This window comes from Narcine bancroftii, chromosome 5 (genome assembly GCF_036971445.1).
Source record: "Narcine bancroftii isolate sNarBan1 chromosome 5, sNarBan1.hap1, whole genome shotgun sequence".
Classification (NCBI taxonomy): domain Eukaryota; kingdom Metazoa; phylum Chordata; class Chondrichthyes; order Torpediniformes; family Narcinidae; genus Narcine; species Narcine bancroftii.
In genome coordinates this window covers 233,552,361-233,575,199 of record NC_091473.1, presented here as the reverse complement: position 1 = coordinate 233,575,199, position 22,839 = coordinate 233,552,361, and the positions used below count along the sequence as shown (strand labels likewise).

Here is a 22,839-nt window from a genome sequence, read left to right as displayed (position 1 = left end):
TACCTCATTACAGGAAGATGTGGAAGCTATGAATAGGGTGCAGAGGAGATTTATCAGAATGTTGCTTAGATTGGAACATATGTCTTATGAAACAAAGTTAGCAGAGCTAGGACCTTTGTCCTTGTAGCATAAAAAGGATGAGAGGTAATTTTACAGAAGTCTGCAAGATTGTGAGAGGAATAGTTAAGGTAGACAGTCAGCACCTTTTTCCTAGGAGCAAACACCAGAGGACATCTGTACAAAGTGAAGGGAGGGAAGTTTAGGGGAGACATCAGGGGCAAGTTTTTTTTTACACAGAGAGTTGTAAGTGCCTGGAATGCATTGCCAGGGGTGGTGGTGGAGTTTGCAATAATAAGGGATTTCACACTCTTGGACAAGCACGTAGATGAAAGGCAAATGGAGGGTTATGAGATAGGGAGGGTTTAGTTTTCTTTTTTTTTGTTTGGTTGTTAAAAATAATGCACCATCAATTACTCAAAGATTGAGGTTGAGAAACCAACAGGGTTTTATTCACTAAAGAACAAAGACACATCCATACAGCGCAACTGGCCTGCACTGAGGAGGGGACTGTGGAACAGTTACCTTTATACAGGGGCTTCTGGGAGGGGCCACAGGAACAGCTGGTCAATGGGTGTGCCTGACCAGACAAATACATGCAACAGTGCTTTACCACAATACTGTAAATCTCGACATAACATCGTGGGCTGGCAGACCTGTACTGTGCTATAATATTCTATATTCTATGACAAGTCTTCCATGCTTATGGCAGTTTACCATCATAAGTCACACCCGAATGAAAGTTGGCCAAACAAGGAGGAGAAGCTCTTTCAGATAATTGTGATGCATAATTTTGTGGATTTAAGAGAAGATTAATCCTTTGGGTTTTCCAATGAAAAAATATGGGCTGCTTTTATTGTGGTTTCCTTCTATGTTACTACAAATTTCTCTCACTCCCTACACTCCACCCAATCAGTCATCTGCAAATACAATTTAGTTTGATTGGTTAAAACCCTGACCAAAGTCATATTGCATTGGTATAGTTGAGGTGAGCTGTATTTGGGATGTACAATAAAATCCCCTGTCTCCAGAATTCAAGCAACTGGCAACCCAACCAATTGGTAAAACAAAAAAAAACCAGATGAAATAACTAAATAAATAAAATTAAAATAAATAAGAATAAAAGTTTAAAATTGTAAAAGTAAATGTTCTCTGAAGCAACATGCAACCCCTTTGTGAAGATGGGAGCAAACATTCAGCCAGCGATCACCCCGGTCATGCCCACCCAGGTGTTTCAATGAAGTTTGAATAAAGATATGTTTGAATAAAATGGTGGTGACCAGGATGAAGAGCTGGCTGATGCCGCTCGCCGCTCAGACGACTATCCCAAAGTGTCTCCCTAACCCTGCTTAGTAAGGGTCTTTATCTTTGTTAGAATAAATAAGACTTTATCTGTAAAGTTGGGGAGGGGGGGATTAATTATGACTGGAGCACTTGAAGGAAACCTATGCAAGTACCGGAAGAACGTACAAACTCCTTTCAGACAGCACTCGATTCAAAGCTCGGTCGCTAGTGCTGTGGCAGCGTTGTGCTAACTGCTGCACTAACCATGCCACCCTCAAGTGTTGTAGAGTCAACTGATGTCTTTACATAATTGGCATGTTTTCATGCATCTGCTCCTGCTACCTATTTTGATGTTAAAAGTGCCTTTTGTGGATTGCTCACTTTGAAGCTAACGTGTACCAGTGGTGGAGCTTCTTGGCTGGTTACAGGAAACATCCTATCTGTGTCAAATAGAGAATATGACATCACATTCCTGATACTGTGATATCTGGAGGTGAGTCTCCTGTCCCAGCTTCTGACCCTGCTTTTACAGCCAAAAATTAAAGTGGGTGACTCAGTTGAGCTCTTGGTCCATTCGAATAGAAATTGGCCATCAGGAAAAATCTGTAAACTAGCACTTACAAGACAAGCAAGGTTATTGATGAGCCAGCATACTCTGGTTACACCAAGAGCATCAACTACAAATTTTAATGTTTAGTTAAGAGTAGTGTTTTCAATGAAGCACTATTTCTTGAAGCAATGCCATATTTAAAAAAAATATTAAAGCTGAAAATTCTACCGCATACTCAGTTTTTATACACAGCACAATGGAATTTAATCCTTCACACACTTTCAGAAAATCTCCTAACCACTGTGCATATTACCCAAGTTCGAGATAGACTGGTACATTTGAATTGATGTGTCACACATAAATAACTTCACTCTGGCAATGTTATAAAGTGACTGTGAAGTCAGCAAACAGTACAAGGCTCGACTACAGAAGCACCTGGTAGGTGGGAGCCTACTCTTCCCGTTCTGAAAAGGCCTAACCCTACCTGGGCCAATTTGGGAGTAAGCCACTGAAAACACCTCAGGATGATTATTCACTTAGGAAAAAAATTTTATGTTTTATCTCCTCGTTTTCTTTTCCTGCACGATTGCAGGAAATCTCTTCCTGATCGACCTGCCTTCTACAGCAAATCAGTCATTGGTGTCATGTGGTGTCCATGTCCATTCTTTCCCCCCACAAATTAAAGGCACATCTACCCCAAACAGCCCCATTCATGCCAGTGGTTGAAAGCTCTGACCATTGGCGGAAAGTCGTGCAGACAATTAATTAATTCTGTGTGAGGCATTGAACTAACTGTACAGTTAAATATCAGATGAGGTTAGGATTCTTGATTCTAACTTGGATGATGTTGAAGCATGTATAAGTTCAGGTCAGGTCAGAAGTATTGCTAGAATCAAATGTGTTGAAGTAGCTGCCAGTCATTTTCTAATCTAGGCTGCACCAGCCTCATGGCAATATTGGACAAGATACATTCTTGTTTCACTTAGTGATTACCGGTTGTAATATTTTGTTTTACTGAAATAACCTTTACATTTCATTATAATTTATAATCAACAGCCTTTGCTCTTAAGTTACAACAGTTTAAGTCAGTGGTTTTCAAATCCCTTACTAATGACAGAGCAACATAGGGGTTGCTGAAGGTGGAGTGTGAGTTTGGGAGTGGGGGAGCGTTTGAAAACCACTAGTTTAAATTTAAACATATCTCATGTTAACAGGCACTTCTGGCCCATGAGACCATGCTGCTCAATTACACCCAATTGACCTGCACTCCCAGTATGTTTTTGAGTGGTGGGAGAAAACCGTAGCACTAGTGGAACCCATGCAGGCACAGGGAGAACGTTACAGATAGCACCAGATTTGAACCTGGTCACTGGCGCTGTAACATTTTTGTGCTAAGCGCTACACGAACTGTAATATTTCTTGATTTGTGATGAATAATTAATCATTAATAGGTGAATTCTTCGAAAACAATAATCATGAACAAGCTTTCAGATTCAATGGCTACAAGTTTAATGATCTGTCTGCACCTACAGAAGATGAAATCTAAAATCAAAGCATCATCAAATAAATGATTGTAATGCGCGTCGAAAGAACCAAAGACTTGTTGATCCAAACCAAGGCTTTTATTAACTAAAAGACTGGACCATATCACAAGTAGGCGACCAGTCCAGAATGGGTGATAGAATCTGTAATATCACAATGATTAAAACAGATTTAACATGTGCAATTCACTCACCTTTCCCTGCAGGAGTTAAACAGTTTTATAATATCAACAATCACATGTTCATTTGACAAATATGGTGGATGATTTATTCACATGAGGTAACAGAAAATATATGAATGAAGAGTGCAGGGGTGAATAAAAGATTTCATTTTCTCTTTGCTCCATTGATCATTCGGATTTCAAACATTGGGATATATATAAATATATATATATATATGTGTGTGTGTGTGTGTATATATATATATAAATATATATTATATATATATATATATATATATATAAATATAAATATATATAATGTATGTGTGTATATATATATATATATATGGAAGATAAAGAAAAATTGGATTTCACTTGTTTCAAGATAATCTGAAGCAAAATGAATGTTTATAAAAACAATTAGCAAGAAATATTGAAAATATATTAACTTTATGAACTTCATCTTTGCCCCATTTCTGTTTTCTCTCCAATAACTCTGGCATATTTTAATCATTATAAATATATATTTAAATAAATAGTAATTAAATCATAGCAGGGCAGGAAAAGATCACAACTTAATACAGGCCACAAGGGTTTCATTGGTCCTTCTAAATTTGGTGCAAAGACTGTTTTTATTTGGTCCTTTAATACATTAACTTTGAGGGTTTTTTTCTTAAGTATCATCACTCATGTGCCAACAGTGGTTCTCAATGAATCAATACTATTCTCAGCTGTGAGTCAAAGGTTGTCTGTTCATGTTCCATTGCCATGACTGGAACACATATAAGTTAAATGATGTTTCAATGGAGTTTTGAGGGAGGCACTCTCAGCACAGAGATGATGCCTTTCAGATGTGATGCTAACCCACAGGTAGCAATAAAAGATGTCATGACATGACATGAAGAACAACCAGAAACTCTGCTGGAGATTGAGCCAATAATCAGACCAGAATGAGCATTAACAACAGAAAACTAATTTTGGAGATTAATTGTGAATTGTGTGCTGCCTTGTGAGAATTACTTGCAAACTTTTTGTTTAAGAACATCAATAACACTTGAAAAGTACTGACATAATTTTTAAACAATTCAAAATGCCACGAGGTGGTGAAAAGCTGCTATATTAATTCAAGTTCTTTGCAATTTTTAATAGGTTTGTAAATGAGTGACAAATGCCTTTGGACCTATTTACTGCTATTAAAAATAAACAAATAAATATTAATTGCATCTCATCCTTTTCCAAAATATTTGCATAACTGTTCATTCTGGATGTTGTTTGTTACTTACAGCTCTTCCAAGAAGTGAAGGGCTTCAAAAGAATTTGGCTGCAGGTCATTAATATTGTTCATGCTCAAGTCACTGAAAAGAGAAAAAAATACAGAAAAATTAATAAACTACTTTTGGCTTTGAAAGTAACGGTATGCCCAATGTTCATAGATATTTGCCATTTCATTGTCATTCTTCAATGTAGGTTTATTGTTCACTCAGTACCACAACGAGAGATAAATTGTTTTGCCGCTTTGCCACCAGAGCTTTTGAACTCCATGATGCAAGTTTCATCTGGAAGATACATTATTTCTTTCCTGATTAAAACAATCTCTTGTGAATGTCATTCAAATGAAAAATGTACTTTGAAGGAAATAAAAAGCAGATGTCAAGAATAAGAATAAAAGAAAATTTTCATTCATTGACTACGTCAATAGCAAGTAGCACCAAGACTGCATATTGTTCAAAGAAGCCTTTAAAGACTATTGCTGCAGGGGTCAAAGCTGCTTGTTGGGCCATGATTTTTCCGAAAGAATTTACTATACATCAGTGAGACTATCCATGTTCTTAAAAGTGTTCTTCAATAAACATTGAAATGTTACACAAATATTTGATGGAGCATGTTTTAATTCTTATCGTACATACTCATAATTAATCCTGTGTAAAAGTCAACCCCCATTTTTTTGGCCCAAAAATTGCATATTTTCTGTATATCCCATGTTAAAGTTGGTCCCCTATTTTTAGCCCCAGCCGCCCATCCATCTGAACTCCCGATTTCCTGACCATGGATCCTCGCCCTGGCCACCCACCCATCCATGCTCCCAACAACCAGATTTGCCTTCCCATCCGAGCTACCAATGCCCTGGATGCGGATCCCCACCTGCCCATCCATCAATGCCCCAAATGTGGATTATCACCTCAGCCGGCCGCCCACTGGAGCTTGCGATGTCCCAGCCATGGATCGTCACCTCAGCCGCCCATCTGAGCTCCTGACATTCCGAATACAGACTTACCACCTGGTCCCAGACTTCCAAGCTCCTGGCACCTTGAAATTTTAACCGCAGTCAAAAGTAGTAACTGTGTAAAAGTAAACCCCCTGAATTTGACCCAAAAAATTGATCCCCAGAATTTGACTATTACATGGGTATATATGGTATTCACACATGCTGATTGACCAATGATAATCCTGATAGAACATGACAATTCATACGATTGATAGAAAATGCTGGGGCTGCTGTAGTAGCAGGTGCTGGTAATGATGCGACTTAGGAGAGCAGTGATCTGAGACATAGATCCAACTGCCTAGATGTGATCCTGACCATCCCATATACCTTTTAACAGCCTGTTAAAGGGGTCGATATATTATCAACATCTTGAAAACCACAGAGTTCCAACCCACGATGGCAGCACCCATACTTTCAGTGGACCACGGGGAGTTGTGGACTCAGAAGTGGGTGGGGGGAGCACATGGTGCCAGTAGCGGGAGAACATCTCCTTTCTCTCGAGAAGGAGAAGCTTTGGAGAAGACCACAGCACCAGACCAGTGAGGGACTCAGCAGCTGAAGGATTAACACTGGCAGTGGGCTGCTGTGGACTGGCTGGCGGGATCCAGGCATGTGGACTTGGATTCAAGAGGGTGGTGAGGGCACGAAGGGCTCCTGAATTGGCTTCAGGCCCTGAAAGCCTCCCAATTGTGTCAGAGATTGGAATCTGGGACCTTGGGGTTACCAATGGATCAAACAGGAGGCCTTGTGGCTGCAGAGGCTGTGAAAGAACTGGAGGCGAATCCATTGGCACTCAGTGTCTCTGAAGGGATTACCTTTTGCTCCTCTTTCTCTTATTGGTGAGTGCGCTGGACATACTAGTTACATTTCTTTGTGTGTCTTTTTGGCAGACAAAAGTCGATGGATTTTGTGTATTGTTACATCTTCATATTAGAACATTACAATAAAGGAATCCTGAAACTTGAATTCAGATACAGGTTCATTCACACATCAGGTGTCTGCTCTGTGTGCAGCACCATCCACTTTGATTACTTACTTCACAGTATTATGGTCATATGGCATGTAAGCAGGATACTCAGAGCTTACCAAGCCCACATTGACCATAAACACCCATAGAATATTAAGTAAGAAGTCTGTACATTCTCCTCCGGGCGTTCCGATTTCCTCCCACCATTCAAAATGTACTGGAGCTGTAGGCTAATTAGGTGCAATTGGGTGGCACAGGCTCATGGTCTGAAAGGGCCTGCTACTGTGCTCTATGTCTACATTTGGACACTAAGTAAATAGATAAATAAATACTTCAGCACAGAAACACACCCTTTGGCGCTTCTAGTCTGTGCCGAACTAATTATTCTCCCACTGACCTGCAGCTGGACCATATCCCTCAAATGTCAAAATTGAGCTTGCATTTACCAATTCATTTGGCAGCTCATTCCACACTCTCACCCTTTCTGCATGAAGAAGTTCCCTCTAATGTTCCCTTTAAGCTTTCCCCCTTTCACCTTTAACCCATATCCTCTAGTTTTTTTTCCCCCCCAGTGGTAAAAGTCTGCTTGCATTTACTCTATCTATAACCATCAAATCACCCTCATTCTTCTATGCTCCAGGGAATAAACTCCATTTATAGTCATTCTGCACTAGCCTTATTTTATTCTCTCCACATTCCAATGATCTTCTCCCATCATCTACTACTCAGCCACACACTGGCAGTCATCTACAGTGACAAGCTACAGCCCTGCATGCCTTTGGAACATGGGAGGAAACCGAGTACCCCGGGAAAGATCGTGTGGTCTCAGGGAGGATGTGCAAACTGCACACACAAGGGAGCCCCAGAGGTCAGGACCAACCCTGGGCCGCTGGAACTGAGAGGCAGCAGCACAAAGAGCTGTGCGGTTCCTTTGTGCTGCCCCTTCACCTCTTCGACCAACCTCGCTCCGCTTTCAAAATGTGTCATTGTTTTCAGAGTCGAGTTATTACTCAAGACAATTCCGACAGGGTCCCAGCCACAAGTCCCAAAATCACCTCATGCAGGATGTTGCCATCCTTCTCAAAATCAAAGTACTTCAGCGTAATCTACAGCATGCTTAATCTAATTCACTCTTGGTCCTAAAAAGTATGTGTTATAAGTATGTGTTAGTTCAAACAAAGCTGCCAAAGGGTAATGCTGACTAAAATAATCCGTTATTGCCATACGATTTCAAATTTTCAAACCACATCCTAATTATAGCTCTCCTTGTGTTTGAAATCGATGTAATGTCTGAAAGTTAGTGGAGGCAGAGGTGTTGAACAGTCAGGTGTTGCACTAATCTTATATTAATACACTGGATCCTTCTTGTACTGTTCTCCACTGTAAGAATTTTGCAGCCTCTAATGTCTTCCCAGTATTGCTGTTTCATGCTTCATGCAATGATTTTGTCTTAAAAACTCATGGGTGAGAACCACTGCCAGTAATGGCACTTCAAGAACTGAGAGATTAAGACTCAAGCCTCCTTTATCGTCATGTCCACAAAATTTGTTTTCTGTTGTTTGACCAATAAAGGAACACAGAGTGGTGCCACCAGTCCAATGTCACCATCAGGACAAGAAAGAGAGAAGAGTCCCCCGATATATCTTGGATCCCAACAATTGCTTTGCTGATGCTGCATCATGCGCCACAGTAACTTCCGCAGTCGCAAAGCCTCCTGTCCGCGTGGCTTGCTTTAGATGCCGTCATCCAACAGAGTGGATATCCTCTGGCTGTAGGGGGAAATTCTTCATAAGCCAGCTGAGGCCTAGTTGTGCTTCACTGCTTTATTGCAGGAGTAGGAGGTCAAAGTTGATTGTGTCCAAGCATTCACACGAGGTACAGTCAGGTGTAGAGTGAGGGCGATGGAGTGTGTGTCAGAGGGTGGGTGGGGAGGTCCTGATAATGAGCCAAATTTACCCAATAGTCTTCTCACTTCCCTCACCTATGGAAATTTATCTATGGATTGGCTCTTCTGTGAAGGAACATTTTATTGATTTTACTTTGCCCCTCACTTTGAAATGTAAGCAAGTTTTGACCATAAATGCCATTCTGACGGTCTTAGAGAACATACCCAGCAAGAGAACTACTGGGAACGGAAGAGTTCACAGCTCTGGGTTCTGGTTCTCCAAGCAGAGGAGATGACCCTACAGGGAAGTAACCATGGCAGCAGACCAGCGAGAGGCTCAGCAGCTGAAGGATCCATACAGGCTGTTGGTGGCTTGAGGTCGGGCAACCCGCAAGGAACCGGGATTCAGATTCCATATTTATTGTCAAACGTACATACTTGACATCACATATAACCCTGAGGTTCTTTTCCTGCAGAAAATGCAGAATTACCACGTATGAAAAAAAAACTGTACACCTGAAAACAAATAAAGGAATGTAAACAAACTGACTGTGCAATATAGAGAGAAAAAAAACAATAAAGTAGAAAAGTAAGAAACTTTAAAAGAGCCCCTGATTGAGTTTGTTGTTGAAGAGTCTGATGGTGGAGGGGTAACAGCTGTTCCTGAACCTGGCAGTATGAATTTTATGGCACTTACACCTCATTCCTGATGATAGCAGCGAAAACAAGAGCATGACCTGGGTGATGTGGATCCTTGATGATTTCCACCATATATTTGTAGAAATTTGCTAGAGTTTCCAACATCCTACCAAACCTCCTCAATCTCCTGAGGAAGTAGATGCACTGATGTCCATTCTTCATGATGCCATTAGTGTGTTGAGTTCAAGAAAGAGTCTCGGAGATAGTGACCCGCAAGGACTTAAGTTTACTCATCCTCTCCACCTTTAATCTCCTAATGATCACTGGATCCTACACCTCTGGTTTTCCCTTCCGGCAGTCAGCAACCAGTTCCTTGTTTTTGGAGACATCAAGTGTGAGGTTGTTGTCGGTGCACCATTCAAGTTTTCAATTGCCCTCCGGTTTTCTGACTCATCACCCCTTTTTATACAATCCACTACCGTGATATCGTCAGCAAATTTGTAGATTGTTTGTCATAGGAGCCACACGTACATGATTCGTGAGGGTGCTAAGGGTGAGAGGAGCTCCCGAAGGGCCTCGGGTGCTGAAGGTTTCCTGATCATGATCTTGGTTTGCCGATGGATCGAACAGGAGTCTGCACGGCCGCAGAAGCTGGGAGGGTACTGGAGGTAAATCCACGGACACTCTATGACTCTGAAGGGACTCTCTTCTGCTTCTCTTTCCCTCTTACGTTAAGGGGCACTGGATGACACTAATGGTGACTCTTTGCCTGCCTAGTCTAAAGGAATTTTGTGTAATATTACATGTGCTATAGTATTACAAGGCAATAAAGGAATCTTGAAACCTCTGCAAACTGCAAGACCTTTGCCAGATGATTTGTGTTTTCTCCCTCTTTTGCTATTCTACTGTAATTATTTATTTCCTCTTGCTTCATTATTTCTCATTTTGCAACACCACCATTTTTTTGTCAATTTCTTTTCCCCTTTCATTGTCTCTGTATTTGTTTTAAATAAAATGACGGGCACAAATGTGTCTTCCATTTCTGAAGGAGGTTTCTTGATTTGAAATAATGTCTGCTTTTCCCTTGAATGAATTGATCATTATCCCACCAACAATAAAACAATCTCACGGAATCTTGTGTGGAGATACTCATACTGAGGAGATTTAATCATCTCCCAATTTATTAACAGGTTTGCTGTTCCCATTCTTCCATAGCTTTTCTTGAATGTGTATATGCAAGTTGGTATTTTTATGTTTACATTTGAAGCAAAAGAGCTTTTGTAAAAAAAAACCAAAAATTATGGCCCTCCAGTGGGAAGTAGGATAATTGCTTTTAATTACTTGTTTTCCTTAATTTAGATGAAACAACCACAGAAGCATCTGTTGTCTGTTTCCCATAACCATCTAAAAGTAAAAGTAGCCTTGACAGTCACAATTATTGGAATTACAGCATGGGACTCTTGCAAATTTCAGAGACTTTCAAATGTACAGGAATGTTAATATCACTGGAAAAGAAAGCAAAACCACACAAACCCAACTTTGTGCATGACCAGGAGCATTTAAGAAATAATTCCTGCAAAAAATTCTGAATGTATTGGCAATTTTAACTTCTCATCCGCCCCACATATGGATCGAGTGTCTGGCATAGTAAACCACTGTAATTGTTTCAGAATCAGAATTTATTGTCATTAAGAAGTCATGAAATTCAATGTTTTGCATCAGCATCTTTGTCCAAATATTCATATTATAACCATCTTAAAACAATTGCTTTTAGAGTTCAGAATAAATTCTAGAAAATATGGAACTTGGGAGTATTGTTTTAAACATTTCAAACAGATAACATCTTCTTTGAAGATATAGTTCACGAAGATATGCATTTAAATTTATTTTCAGATCAGGTACTATTAATCATCAAATATTAAAATAAAATAAAATAAAAGTGCAGAGAACAAAATAAAGGACTCTACATCACCTTTGTTGACCTCACCAAAGCCTTCGACACCGTGAGCAGGAAAGGGCTTTGGCAAATACTAGATCGCATTGGATGCCCCCCAAAGTTCCTCAACATGGTTATCCAACTGCACGAAAACCAACAAGGTCGGGTCAGATACAGCAATGAGCTCTCTGAACCCTTCTCCATTAACAATGGCGTGAAGCAAGGCTGTGTTCTCGCACCAACCCTCTTTTCAATCTTCTTCAGCATGATACTGAACCAAGCCATGAAAGACCTCAACAATGAAGACACTGTTTACATCCGGTACCGCACGGATGGCAGTCTCTTCAATCTGAGGCGCCTGCAAGCTCACACCAAGACACAAGAGAAACTTGTCTGTGAACTACTCTTTGCAGATGATGCCGCTTTAGTTGCCCATTCAGAGCCAGCTCTTCAGCGCTTGACGTCCTGTTTTGCGGAAACTGCCTAAATGTTTGGCCTGGAAGTCAGCATGAAGAAAACTGAGGTCCTCCATCAGCCAGCTCCCCACCATGACTACCAGCCCCCCAACATCTCCATCGGGCACACAAAACTCAAAACGGTCAACCAGTTTACCTATCTCAGCTGCACCATTTCATCAGATGCAAGGATCGACAACAAGATAGACAACAGACTCGCCAAGGCAAATAGCGCCTTTGGAAGACTACACAAAAGAGTCTGGAAAAACAACCAACTGAAAAACCTCACAAAGATAAGCGTATACAGAGCCGTTGTCATACCCACACTCCTGTTCGGCTCTGAATCATGGGTCCTCTACCGGCATCACCTTCGGCTCCTAAAACGCTTCCACCAGCGTTGTCTCCACTCCATCCTCAACATTCATTGGAGCGCTTTCATCCCTAACGTCGAAGTACCCAAGATGGCAGAGGTCGACAGCATAGAGTCCACGCTGCTGAAGATCCAGCTGCGCTGGGTGGGTCACGTCTCCAGAATGGAGGACCATCGCCTTCCCAAGATCGTGTTATATGGCGAGCTCTCCACTGGCCACCGTGACAGAGGTGCACCAAAGAAAAGGTACAAGGACTGCCTAAAGAAATCTCTTGGTACCTGCCACATTGACCACCACCAGTGGGCTGATATCGCCTCAAATCGTGCATCTTGGCGCCTCACAGTTCGGCGGGCAGCAACCTCCTTTGAAGAAGACCGCAAAGCCCACCTCACTGACAAAAGGCAAAGGAGGAAAAACCCAACACCCAACCCCATGCAACCAATTTTCCCCTGCAACCGCTTCAACCGTGTCTGCCTGTCCCGCATCGGACTTGTCAGCCACAAACGAGCCTGCAGCTGACGTGGACTTTTACCCCCTCCATAAATCTTCGTCCGCGAAGCCAAGCCAAAGGAAGGATTAAAATAAAATTATAATATTGCACAAAATTGCCCTTAGTCTGCCGTAAGACAGGAAAAGATTCACCGGTGTGAATTGCCCGGTGTCCCTTACAGTAAGAGAAAAAAAGAAGCAAAAGCTGTGGCTTTGCCTACAGCGCTCCCACAGCCTCTGCAACTGCACAAGCCTCCAGTTCAGTTCAAACTATAGGCAACCTGAGCCAAGATCCAAAGCTCCAACATGATGAAAAAGCCTTCAGTACCCAGGGCCATAGGGGAGCCTTTCTTGCCCTCAGCATCCTCTCGAATCTGGTTCTAATACCTTGTTCTCATGGGCCAGTCTCCAGCAACCCGCAGGCTGGTGTGAGTCCTTTGACCTCAAGTCACCAGCATCCTGTGGCCTGTGTGGCAAGTCGGCAACATTTCGCTGCCTGTGTGTTGTTTAGCCACAGAGCCCCTCGCTGGTCTGTCGCTTTTGTCATTGTCCTTAGCGTCATCTGTTTCTCCTGCTCAACGTGAGGGTGTGGGGGTGTTCTCCCTGTTCCTGGTGACCTGCGCCATTCCGTTCCTCCCTGAAGTCTGCAACCCTTCATGGCCCCTACCAAATTCAGACCCGCAATCTTGGGTCCATACCTCGCAGTCGCAGGATTTTAAATAAAAGACCATTGGTTCCTTTAACAGGCCGCTTAAATCCTGCATAGAGCCATTAGCAGTTGGACTGGGTGATGGGACACTTTGGTGGAGTGCTGGGTCTCCAATCCCTGCTCTTCCCGGATCCGCACCAGCTTTAGTGCTGCTTGTTACAGCAGCGCCACCATTTTTTTCTTCTATTTTTAAAAACAATTTGGCCACAAGTCTTGAATAATACAACTGCCAATTGCAACAACAAGTAGTTCAAATAATTTAAAAAATGAATTTTCCTGGGAACCCTCCCGTGAACCTGCAGTGTGAAAAGGCCCTCGTAGGTAGGCCGTAGGACCGGGAAATTTTCCCTGATCACCCTCTGCCTGCGATGTGAAAAGACAAATGGCCAAGCAGGGAAGCCTTGTGACATCAGGGCTTGCATGCTGCATCATGTAGGTTATTAGAATTAAAAGATACATACCGCTTGACAACAGCGGGCTGCTTCGGCACGTCATGACAGCATCGCAATGTGGGATGAATGCCCATCCCTGTTAGCCATAATCCCTCACGCAGCTGGATTTCCCAGAGCTGTGTGAGGTATTATGGGAAAATAAGTTGGTCATTCATCCCGCATTGTGCCTCCGTCATGATGTGCCGAAGCATGAGGGTGTGGGGCGATGGGCGACTGTTGGGGGGGTTGAAAATGGAGGGAGGGAGCGAACGGGCGGGCGAGGGGCCAACGGATGGGTGGGGGGGTGGGTGAACTTAGTCTTACTCCTGTGACATATCATTGGCTGGGGGTACCAAAATTAATTTAAATAAATAAGGAAATCTGGCAATAAATGGAAATGGATTCTATTTCTTAAACCTAGCACCCTTCTTGTTGACAAACTCACTGATGCTAAATTAAATGCAGCTCTTTAAAAAAATATATTTTGGTTTGCATGACACAGCAAATCTCTGCTGAATATTCAGGAATGGCAATTCACTGAGACAGATCTTTGAAGTTGACTTTGCAACATTTTAAAGAATGACAGTAACTGAAAGTATGCTTTAATCCGAGGATTAGATTTCATCATCAAAGTCGCCAGGCTCCTAAGGCACCAATTACACGGAGAACCTGATTCCTCTATCGTGCACTTCTTTGAGGACTATCATTCAATGCTCAGATCAGAGCTGATGGGTAAACAGAAAAACAAACTCCAGAATAAAACAGAAAATTAAAACCTTAGAAGAGATTCCGAGGAACATGAAGACAAATGAACAACACATTCATCATGGTCCTCTATTTGTTTTAAAGTGGAATAAAATGTTTGCTTTGCAGAAGCTTGAAAAAGTATTGAGAAAATATCAGCTTTGTTCTTCCTTTTAATTGGGTTCAACTGCACTGAACGTTTGAAGGGCAAAAGAGAATGGACGGCTTCCTTTTGTTCTGCAGTGCACCATATTTCAATGAAAATATTATTGGACACTGCAAGTGTCCAAGTTTCCATCCAATACTGCCCTAATAGAGCTCAACATAATTTTTTTTGTTAATACTTCTTTGGACATTTTGTTCTATTTGAAAGGAAGTTGTAACAATGTTGGCATGGACAAGAGATGATTATTTCCCAGATGAAAACAAACTAGAAATTAATGAACGGGACAGCTTAGTGAAGTTCTCATGCATTGACTAACAGAGTAAAAGTCTAAAAATCCGGACTGCTCAGAGATCGGGTCGGTCTGGATTTTTGCATTTTCCAGATTCTCAGGCAGTACATCTGTGCCACTTACACAATGTGTGCATGCACGCACGCAATGCACAAACACACATGCTAATGCAATGCATTCATGCACCCGCACAACAGCCAAGAGTTGTCGAGAAGTTCAGATTCTTGTGTGGTGCAGATTTCTGGCATCCAGATTTTTGGACTTTTACTGCATCGTGAACTCGGCAACATGTTGGAAATTTTCAGAATTATTAATATGTAGAGAGGGATGTTAGTCTCTTCAGAACATCCATTTTTATTTCTATTTTAGTACAATAAACTGCTCCTAGGAATATATAAAAAATAGATTGGACATAAAGAATTCTTGCACACTCCCTTGTAATCTTGTTGGTACTGGCTGTTAGCATTCCTACTGTACTCAGAAAATATCATTCACAGTCCAAGAGCTCCATATAATCTGAGATTACCATCTCCATAAATGAAAATTGAAGCAGATATCAGCTAATAAAAGATAACCTAACTATATCTTATTCTCCAGTATGATACAAACTCGACCTTTTTCTTTAAAAGAAGGCCCCAATTTGAATAATTAAATAAATTAAGCCCAAAGAGTGTTCTATTCCTTATCTTTACAAAACTACTTTAGTTTGTTGACAAGATTAGTGTGCTGGTCTTCAGATCAGCCTTTGCTTCTTTTCCGTTCCTGCCTCAAACTCATCCCATCAGACCATGTTAGAAGCACACACTACACAAAAACAATAGATGGTGAAACAAATCAATCAACTTCCAGCGCAACAGTGCCTTCTATAAACTTAGCATGTTTCTGTCAAAAAGCTAATGAGGTAGTCTTGATAACATATGGTGGGATGTAGAAGTGCAGAAAACAATTTTGCACAAAATGCAATACAAAATACCAAATGTTAAATGACTAGTTAATGTCCGTTGTGATTTTCTTTTAAAATGGAACTATCTTGTCACTCAGTATGCAGGGAGAAATACTCACTTCAAACTGTGCCATGGGATCCTATTTTGTTAATATGAACATGTTTGGACAGGATTTGGCTCAAACTTTCCTTAAAAAAGTTATTGCTTGGAAATTCATCTCTGACCTCTTCTCCTTGATGTGTTCTATAGTACAGCAGTGTAGTCTGATTTGCTTGCTGTAGAGCTCGTCGAAAGAACCAAAGACTTGTTGATCCAAACCAAGGCTTTTATTAGCAAAAGACAGGAGCTCTTCACAGGTGGCCGACCAGTCCAGAATGATCCGACCTGGCTAGGGACACAACCCTTTAAGGCCCAGACAATAGGCGTGGCTTAGCTCTCAGCCAATCGCTGTAAGCACAGTCTAGATACAGTAACTATATACACTATGTACATTGGTGATAGATCTGTACTATCACACTTGCAGACTTCTTTCCTTCTCTTTAAAGTAATGTACTGAGTTCGAGACAAATATTCCCCCTTGTCAGCAGCTACTCATTCAGGTGTTAACTCAGATCCATGTGCAGGAGCTTTAAAGAAGAGCTTGGACCAAAATCTTTTTCAGAAACGAGAACTTTCCAACTGAAAAAAAGTGTCAGTTTTGGTGAGCATGGCAACTGTGAACAGATTAAGTTGCCTCATACAATAGGCAGATTTAATTCTTTTTTTTTGAAACTTTATTTAAAGATTTTATCACATGAATAAAACAAAAAAAATTACATTTAAAGAAAAATAAAGTAATTATTACAACACAGCATTAATAACCTAACTTAAGTCAGTCTAACCCCCCCTCATATATACGGCCACTAAAAAAAACTATATATATTAAAAAAAAAACACCCTTCCCCCCAAAATAAAGAGTGAAGAATTAATAAAGTTAGTAATATTATATATTAAAAAAACACTCACAAACCAAAAAAATAACGTAAAAATATTAATTTTAAAAAGTTATCAAATCTAAAATATCACACATAAAACATATTTAAATCAAACTTAATTGCATGTACTTAACAAATGGAGTCCACTTCAGCTTATAAAAAGACATCTTATCTTGAATTGAAAAAGATATCTTTTCCATAATTAAACAAGACTTCATCTCTAAATACCACCTGTCTAAGGTTAGTATATTTCTATCTTTCCAAGTAAGCGCTATACATTTCTTAGCCACCGCTAAGACTAAATAGATAAAAGAAACCTGATAATCATTTAAGCCTAAGTCAATTAATGATTGCATATTCCCTATCAGATTTAATTCTTAGGATCAAACTCCATCACTACAGTGGTTTCCAACTTTCCGTGGTTTTAGTTACCTGTGGTCTGAAAATACAGTACAGATCGTATTTAGATCGACTGTCATGGTATCACAGTGCTTGTGTTCAAGTTACCTTTTTTTGTAACATTGTTATAATTGTTCTATTTTATTATTGGTTATTGTTGTGAATCTTTTATTGTGCCTAACTTATAAATTAAACTTTATCATAGGTGTGTATGTAGAGGAAAAACCATAGTATTTATAGGGTTTCGTACTATCCGTGGTTTCAGGCATCCGCTGGGTTTCTTTGAACCTATCCCCTGCAGATAAGGAGGGATGACTGTACTTGTATGTACTGCAGACCTTAACAAAGAAGGCTACGAATTTTTCAACACTGACATAACCTTAAGCCTATTCATCAATATACTTCTGATTTCTTTTAAAAATTTTAACATACAACACAGTAACAGGTCCTTTCAGCCTACGAGCCTGTGCCGCCCAACTACACCCAATTGACCTACAGCCCCGGTATGTTTTGAATTGTGGGAGGAAACCGGAGCTCTGGGGGAGAAACCACACAGAAACATGGAGAACATACAAGCTCCTTAAAGACGGTTCAGGATCCAAATCCCGATCGCTGGTCCTGTAATAACGTTACACTAATTGCTAAATTCTAAAAGATAGTAAACACTGAAGTAAAACACATAGAGAGTAACACATCTAACTCCAGGAAATAGGAAACTGGTGTGAAAATATGTAAACAATCCAAATGTGCAAATGATCATATTTTTTTTCCTGGAATCTGTGAAAATATATTGCTTTATGGCTCGATTTAAAGATTCACATTATTTCATTACAAAATGTTAACTTGGATATATTCCACTGAGAAACAAGTTAGTTATTGTAAGGAGTCACCAATCTCATTTGTTCTGCAATCATTCTTCAGAGATGAGGAATGCTTTTGTTCACATTCCTGACAGACAATCCACCACTTGTGCAAAAATGCCAACATTGTTACCTGCCTGTTAATGACTAGTCGGGATTGGTTTCTGATGGACATAACATGGTCAAAGCCACAAAATGATAGGTTCAATCATCTCTCCAAGTCCCTTAATATGACAGCACTTGAATAAACAGTGATGGTGGGCGATGGAGAACTGTCATAATAATATAATGACAAAAGTACATCCTTAACCATACATTTTTGTCGAAACACCAACAATGAATTTTTCACGGTTTGCCAAATGATAGCCGATAACTGGGAGAGGTTTTGAATGTTTTCTTACCCCATTCTTGAGTGTCCATAACTATAATAGAACAAAGCAGACATTTCCATGTGTTTTAAAACAAGTAGGAAAATATAAGATGTAGTGAAATTATTTTATGAAAAACGATTACTGTTCTCTGTACTCATGCAGCGCCTTCAGCTGTCATACATCAGTCCATTATTTCTGAGTTATGGTCAATGCATTTTTCTGATTCGTTCCATCCATGTTACCTTTTCAGGCAACACATTAACAGTCACTGTGGGCAAAAAACAATGCAACAACTGCTGTAACGGACCCAAAAGAGCAGGGAGCAGAGTCATAGCGCTCCCATGCGGGTCCAACTGCTCAGTCCTACTGCCGTCAGATCCATACAGGCTTTATTTAAAAATCCAGCGACTACTGGGTCTGCGCCAAAGATGGCAGCACCTATGATCGTCAGCAGCCACGAAGGGTTACCAATTCCGAGGAAGGAGAGGACTGGCACACGGTGCCAGAAAATGGGGAGAACACTTCCCATTTGAGAAGACGAAGAAGAGGAGACAACCTATGGGACAGTGACCACAACGGCAGACCAGTGAGGGGACATGAGGCAGAAGAACGCACGGACAGCGGGTAGTTGGCGACTCGAGGTGAGGAACCCACACAGGGTGTGGGCTGCCGGTAACTGTGGTCAAGGAATTCGCACCAGGCTGTTGATCATTGGAGACTGGCTCAAGATTAGCTGAAGGGGTACCATTTATTAGAACTGGGATGCAAGAGGGTACCAAGGATGCTGAAGGGTTCCTTATTGTGTTGGAGGTTCGGATCTGGAGCTCTGGCTGCTGAATGTTTGGGCTGGACTATGTATGGTTGCAGGGGCTGCAGGAGGGCTGGAGGTCAATCCATGAACAAACAGTGACTCTGAGGGGACATTCTTTCGGTGACTCCTAGAGGTGCTGCAGAGGCAATTTCTGCCGAGGACGAATCTGTCTGCCTTATGGCAGATAAAAACAAATTTCATGTAATATTGCTCTGTCTTTATTACATGACAATAAATTGAATGTTGAATCAATTACATAGTTAGGGAAAGGGTTAGAACAACACTGTCACAGTGTCAGCAAACCAAGTTCAAATCCAGTGCTGCCTGTAAGGAACCCATGTCTGCGTGGGTTTCATCCGGGTGCTCTAGTTTCCTCCCACATTTCAAAACATATGGGAGATGGAGGTCAATTGAGTGTATTGGGTGGCCCTGTTCTGGTTGCTCTCCTCAGGAAAGAGGTATAGGTGCCACAAGACTCATACCACCAGGTTCACAAACATTTTCTACCCCTCCACTATCAGACTTCTCAACAGCAGACTCAATGAGAGACTCACTTATGGACTCTTAACTTTGCAGCCATTTATTGCTGAACATTCATTTTTTTTTCTGTATTTGCACAGTCAGTTTGTTTATATTTCTTTCTTGGTTCACATTTCTCTCTTTTGAATACACATCTTTTACTTGAGAATAGTTTGCACTGCCGATAACTGTCCGGACCACCACAGGAAGAATGATCTCAGGATTGCACGTGCTGTCACGCATGTGCTCTGACAATAAATTTGAAGTTGAATTTGAACTTGAAAAGTATTGTGATGGCTGACTCCTGGTACACAAATATCTAACTGTGATTCAATTTTCAAGGAAGTGTCTATCTGTATTCCAAGATACCTCTGTTCTAATACACTCTGCAGTGGCCTACCATGTAAGTCTTTTTCTGATTTGTTCTCTCAAAGTGCAACACTTCACACTTGTCCACAGAAAATTCTATCTGCAATTTTGCAGACCAATTTTTCCAGCTCATTCAGATCCCACTGCAATCTTTGAAAGCATCCTTCACTGTCCACTACACCCCCAATCATTGTGCTACCTGCTAACTTGCTGATCTAATTTATCACATTATCATCAAGGTTGTTGATACAGAGGCAATGGATCCAACACCCATCCTAGAGATCCACCACTGGTCACAGGCCTCCAGTCAACGAGGCAAATCATCTACTACCACTCTCTAGCTTCTCCTGCAAAGCCAATGGCTCATCTAATTTGTTACCTCATCAAAAATATCGAGCAACTAAACTTTTTGTCCAATTTCTCATGCTTGCCGGACCTAGTCAAAGTCCATAAAGTTTGTGGAAGTTTGTATGCAAAAGCACTTCATTAGTTATCAAGCTCTTTGAAATGTCCTGAAACAAATCAGGTGTCGTGTAAACACGTTATTTTATTCCTGTTATTGTAGGAAAATTGACACATTTTCACTTAAAATGTCTATTTTCCTCACCTAATGTGTGCATGTATAAACCAATTCCAAAACAAAATAATGAGCAATCTGAAATATCATACAATGCTGCTTTTTAAAAATATTTTCATAAGTATGTGTTTTGTATTTGTTCAGAATACTTCTTGCTTTATCTTTTCACTTTTCTTTATGAACGATTAAAGGTGCATTTCCTTTTGACAGCAAGTCTTTTCAAGATCTACTTTGGTGTTCCTTCATAAAGACCAGAGCTAGCTTCATAACCTGAGTCAACACGCAATTTTGAAGCTTTCAGGTTTTGTTTTTTCAGTTCTACATGGTTAACCTGAACAGGTTTCTTATTGTTCCTAATTCTGGCAAGGCCGACTCATTTAAAACTGTTCAATGGACGTATTCCTAACACCTGCCCACCCTTTTTGTCACCCCAGTTCTTTGTTGCTCCACATCCTACCTTAACCAAGATCAGTTTTAATGTTCAAAGGTTTTCAAATCACTTGGATGTTATTTACAGGTAGTGCGAGATAAATGACAAGGAAATGGGATACTTCGAAGATCTACATAATGCAATGAAGTGAATAAATAGCATCAAATTGTCAATACATCTTCATAAAACATGGAATCATACAGGATATGCTCACTCACTTGAAGAACATTCACTCACTGACCTATTTGTTCTCCATTCTTAAATCTATCTGTGTCTTAACTATAGTCAATGAGGCAGCATCTCCCATTTCGTTGGGCAGAGAATTCCACAGATTCACTACTCTCTAAGAAAAACAGTTCTTCCTTATTTTTAATTTAAATCCATATACCTCCTCATCCTTCTCAACTCCAAAGAATGTAGTCCCAGGCTACTCAGTCTCTCCTCATAAGATAACCCTTTCATTTCCAGAATCAACCTCTGCTCTGTCCCCAAATCCTGCATATACTCTCTCAGGTAAGGAGACCAGAATTACATGCAGTACTCCAGTTTTAGGCTCAGCAGTACCCTGTACAATTACAGCAGGAAATCGCTGCTCTTAAATGCAATCCCTCTTACGATGTAGGCCAGAATCCCATTTACCTTCTTGATTTCCTGTCGCATTTGCAAAGTAACATTTTGCCATTCATGCACAAGCATTCCTAGTCTACGCAGGCTTTAATATTTCACTATGTAAATTAGAATCTGATTTACTATCCTTTGCAATGTTTTTCTCCATCTGCCAGCCCCTTGTCCACGCAGAAGGAAGGAGCCAAAGAGGAAGGGGAGAAGGAGCAGGGAGGGGTGGGAGTGGAGGAGAGGGAAAAGTGGAAGTAGTTCAAAAGAAAAGAGAGGGGATGGATTACCTAAAATTAAAAAATTCAGTGTTTTAGTTCCAGCCCTTTCCAACCCTATTTACCCCTTTGGTTTCTCTTCTTCTCCCTCCACTTTGGTTCCATCTAGTCTTTCATTCTACCATTTTTGTTCCATTCTCTTTTTATCAGGTTACAGCACTGGCAGCCTATCACCTATTTCCACCCCCCCCGCCCCCCCTCCTCCACATATGACTCATCCTTCCTCCACCTCATCACTTTGCTTTTCTCCATCTCTGACAGACAATTGGCTCTGTCCAGCATCCTTCACTTCACTCGGGTCGACATATCCTCGACGAGCCTCGGTCCTATCCTTCCCACTCTGAGCCTATTATACCAGCCTCTCTCTTCAACACTCTCAGTTGTAATTGTGTGTTCCAACCCATAACGTTGACCATTCTTTTTCTCCCAGTGATGCCACTGAATTCCTCTTGAAGGTTGTATTTAGCTTCAGATTCCAGCATCTGCTATGTATGTCCATGGGTAGAAATGGGCAGTCATGATTTCTGGTTGGGACCTTTTATCCTACTTGCCCTATTTTATACCCATGGAACTGGCTGACTTGGTGAGTTTCATCAACATCTCATCATTTGCTCAAGATTCTAACGTCTATCATTTTTGTGTTTCACTAAACCTCTACTGCAAATCTGACCATGTCTGATTCAGCAGGTGGAAATGACCTGAGGTGAGCTGAATTACATTCACACATCCTTGATTCAACCAATCCACACTAAGAA

At 40.9% G+C, this 22,839-nt stretch overlaps 1 protein-coding gene across 1 annotated transcript in view; it reads right to left on the bottom strand.

The window, feature by feature from the left end:
* The window catches only part of LOC138765041 (leucine-rich repeat-containing G-protein coupled receptor 6), a 302,015-nt gene that overhangs the window by 204,376 nt on the left and 74,800 nt on the right, over positions 1-22,839 (bottom strand). Inside the window, exon 2 of the mRNA XM_069941695.1 lies at positions 4,877-4,948. Coding sequence (XP_069797796.1) covers positions 4,877-4,948 — 72 coding nt within the window. The remainder of the gene's footprint in view (positions 1-4,876; positions 4,949-22,839) is intronic.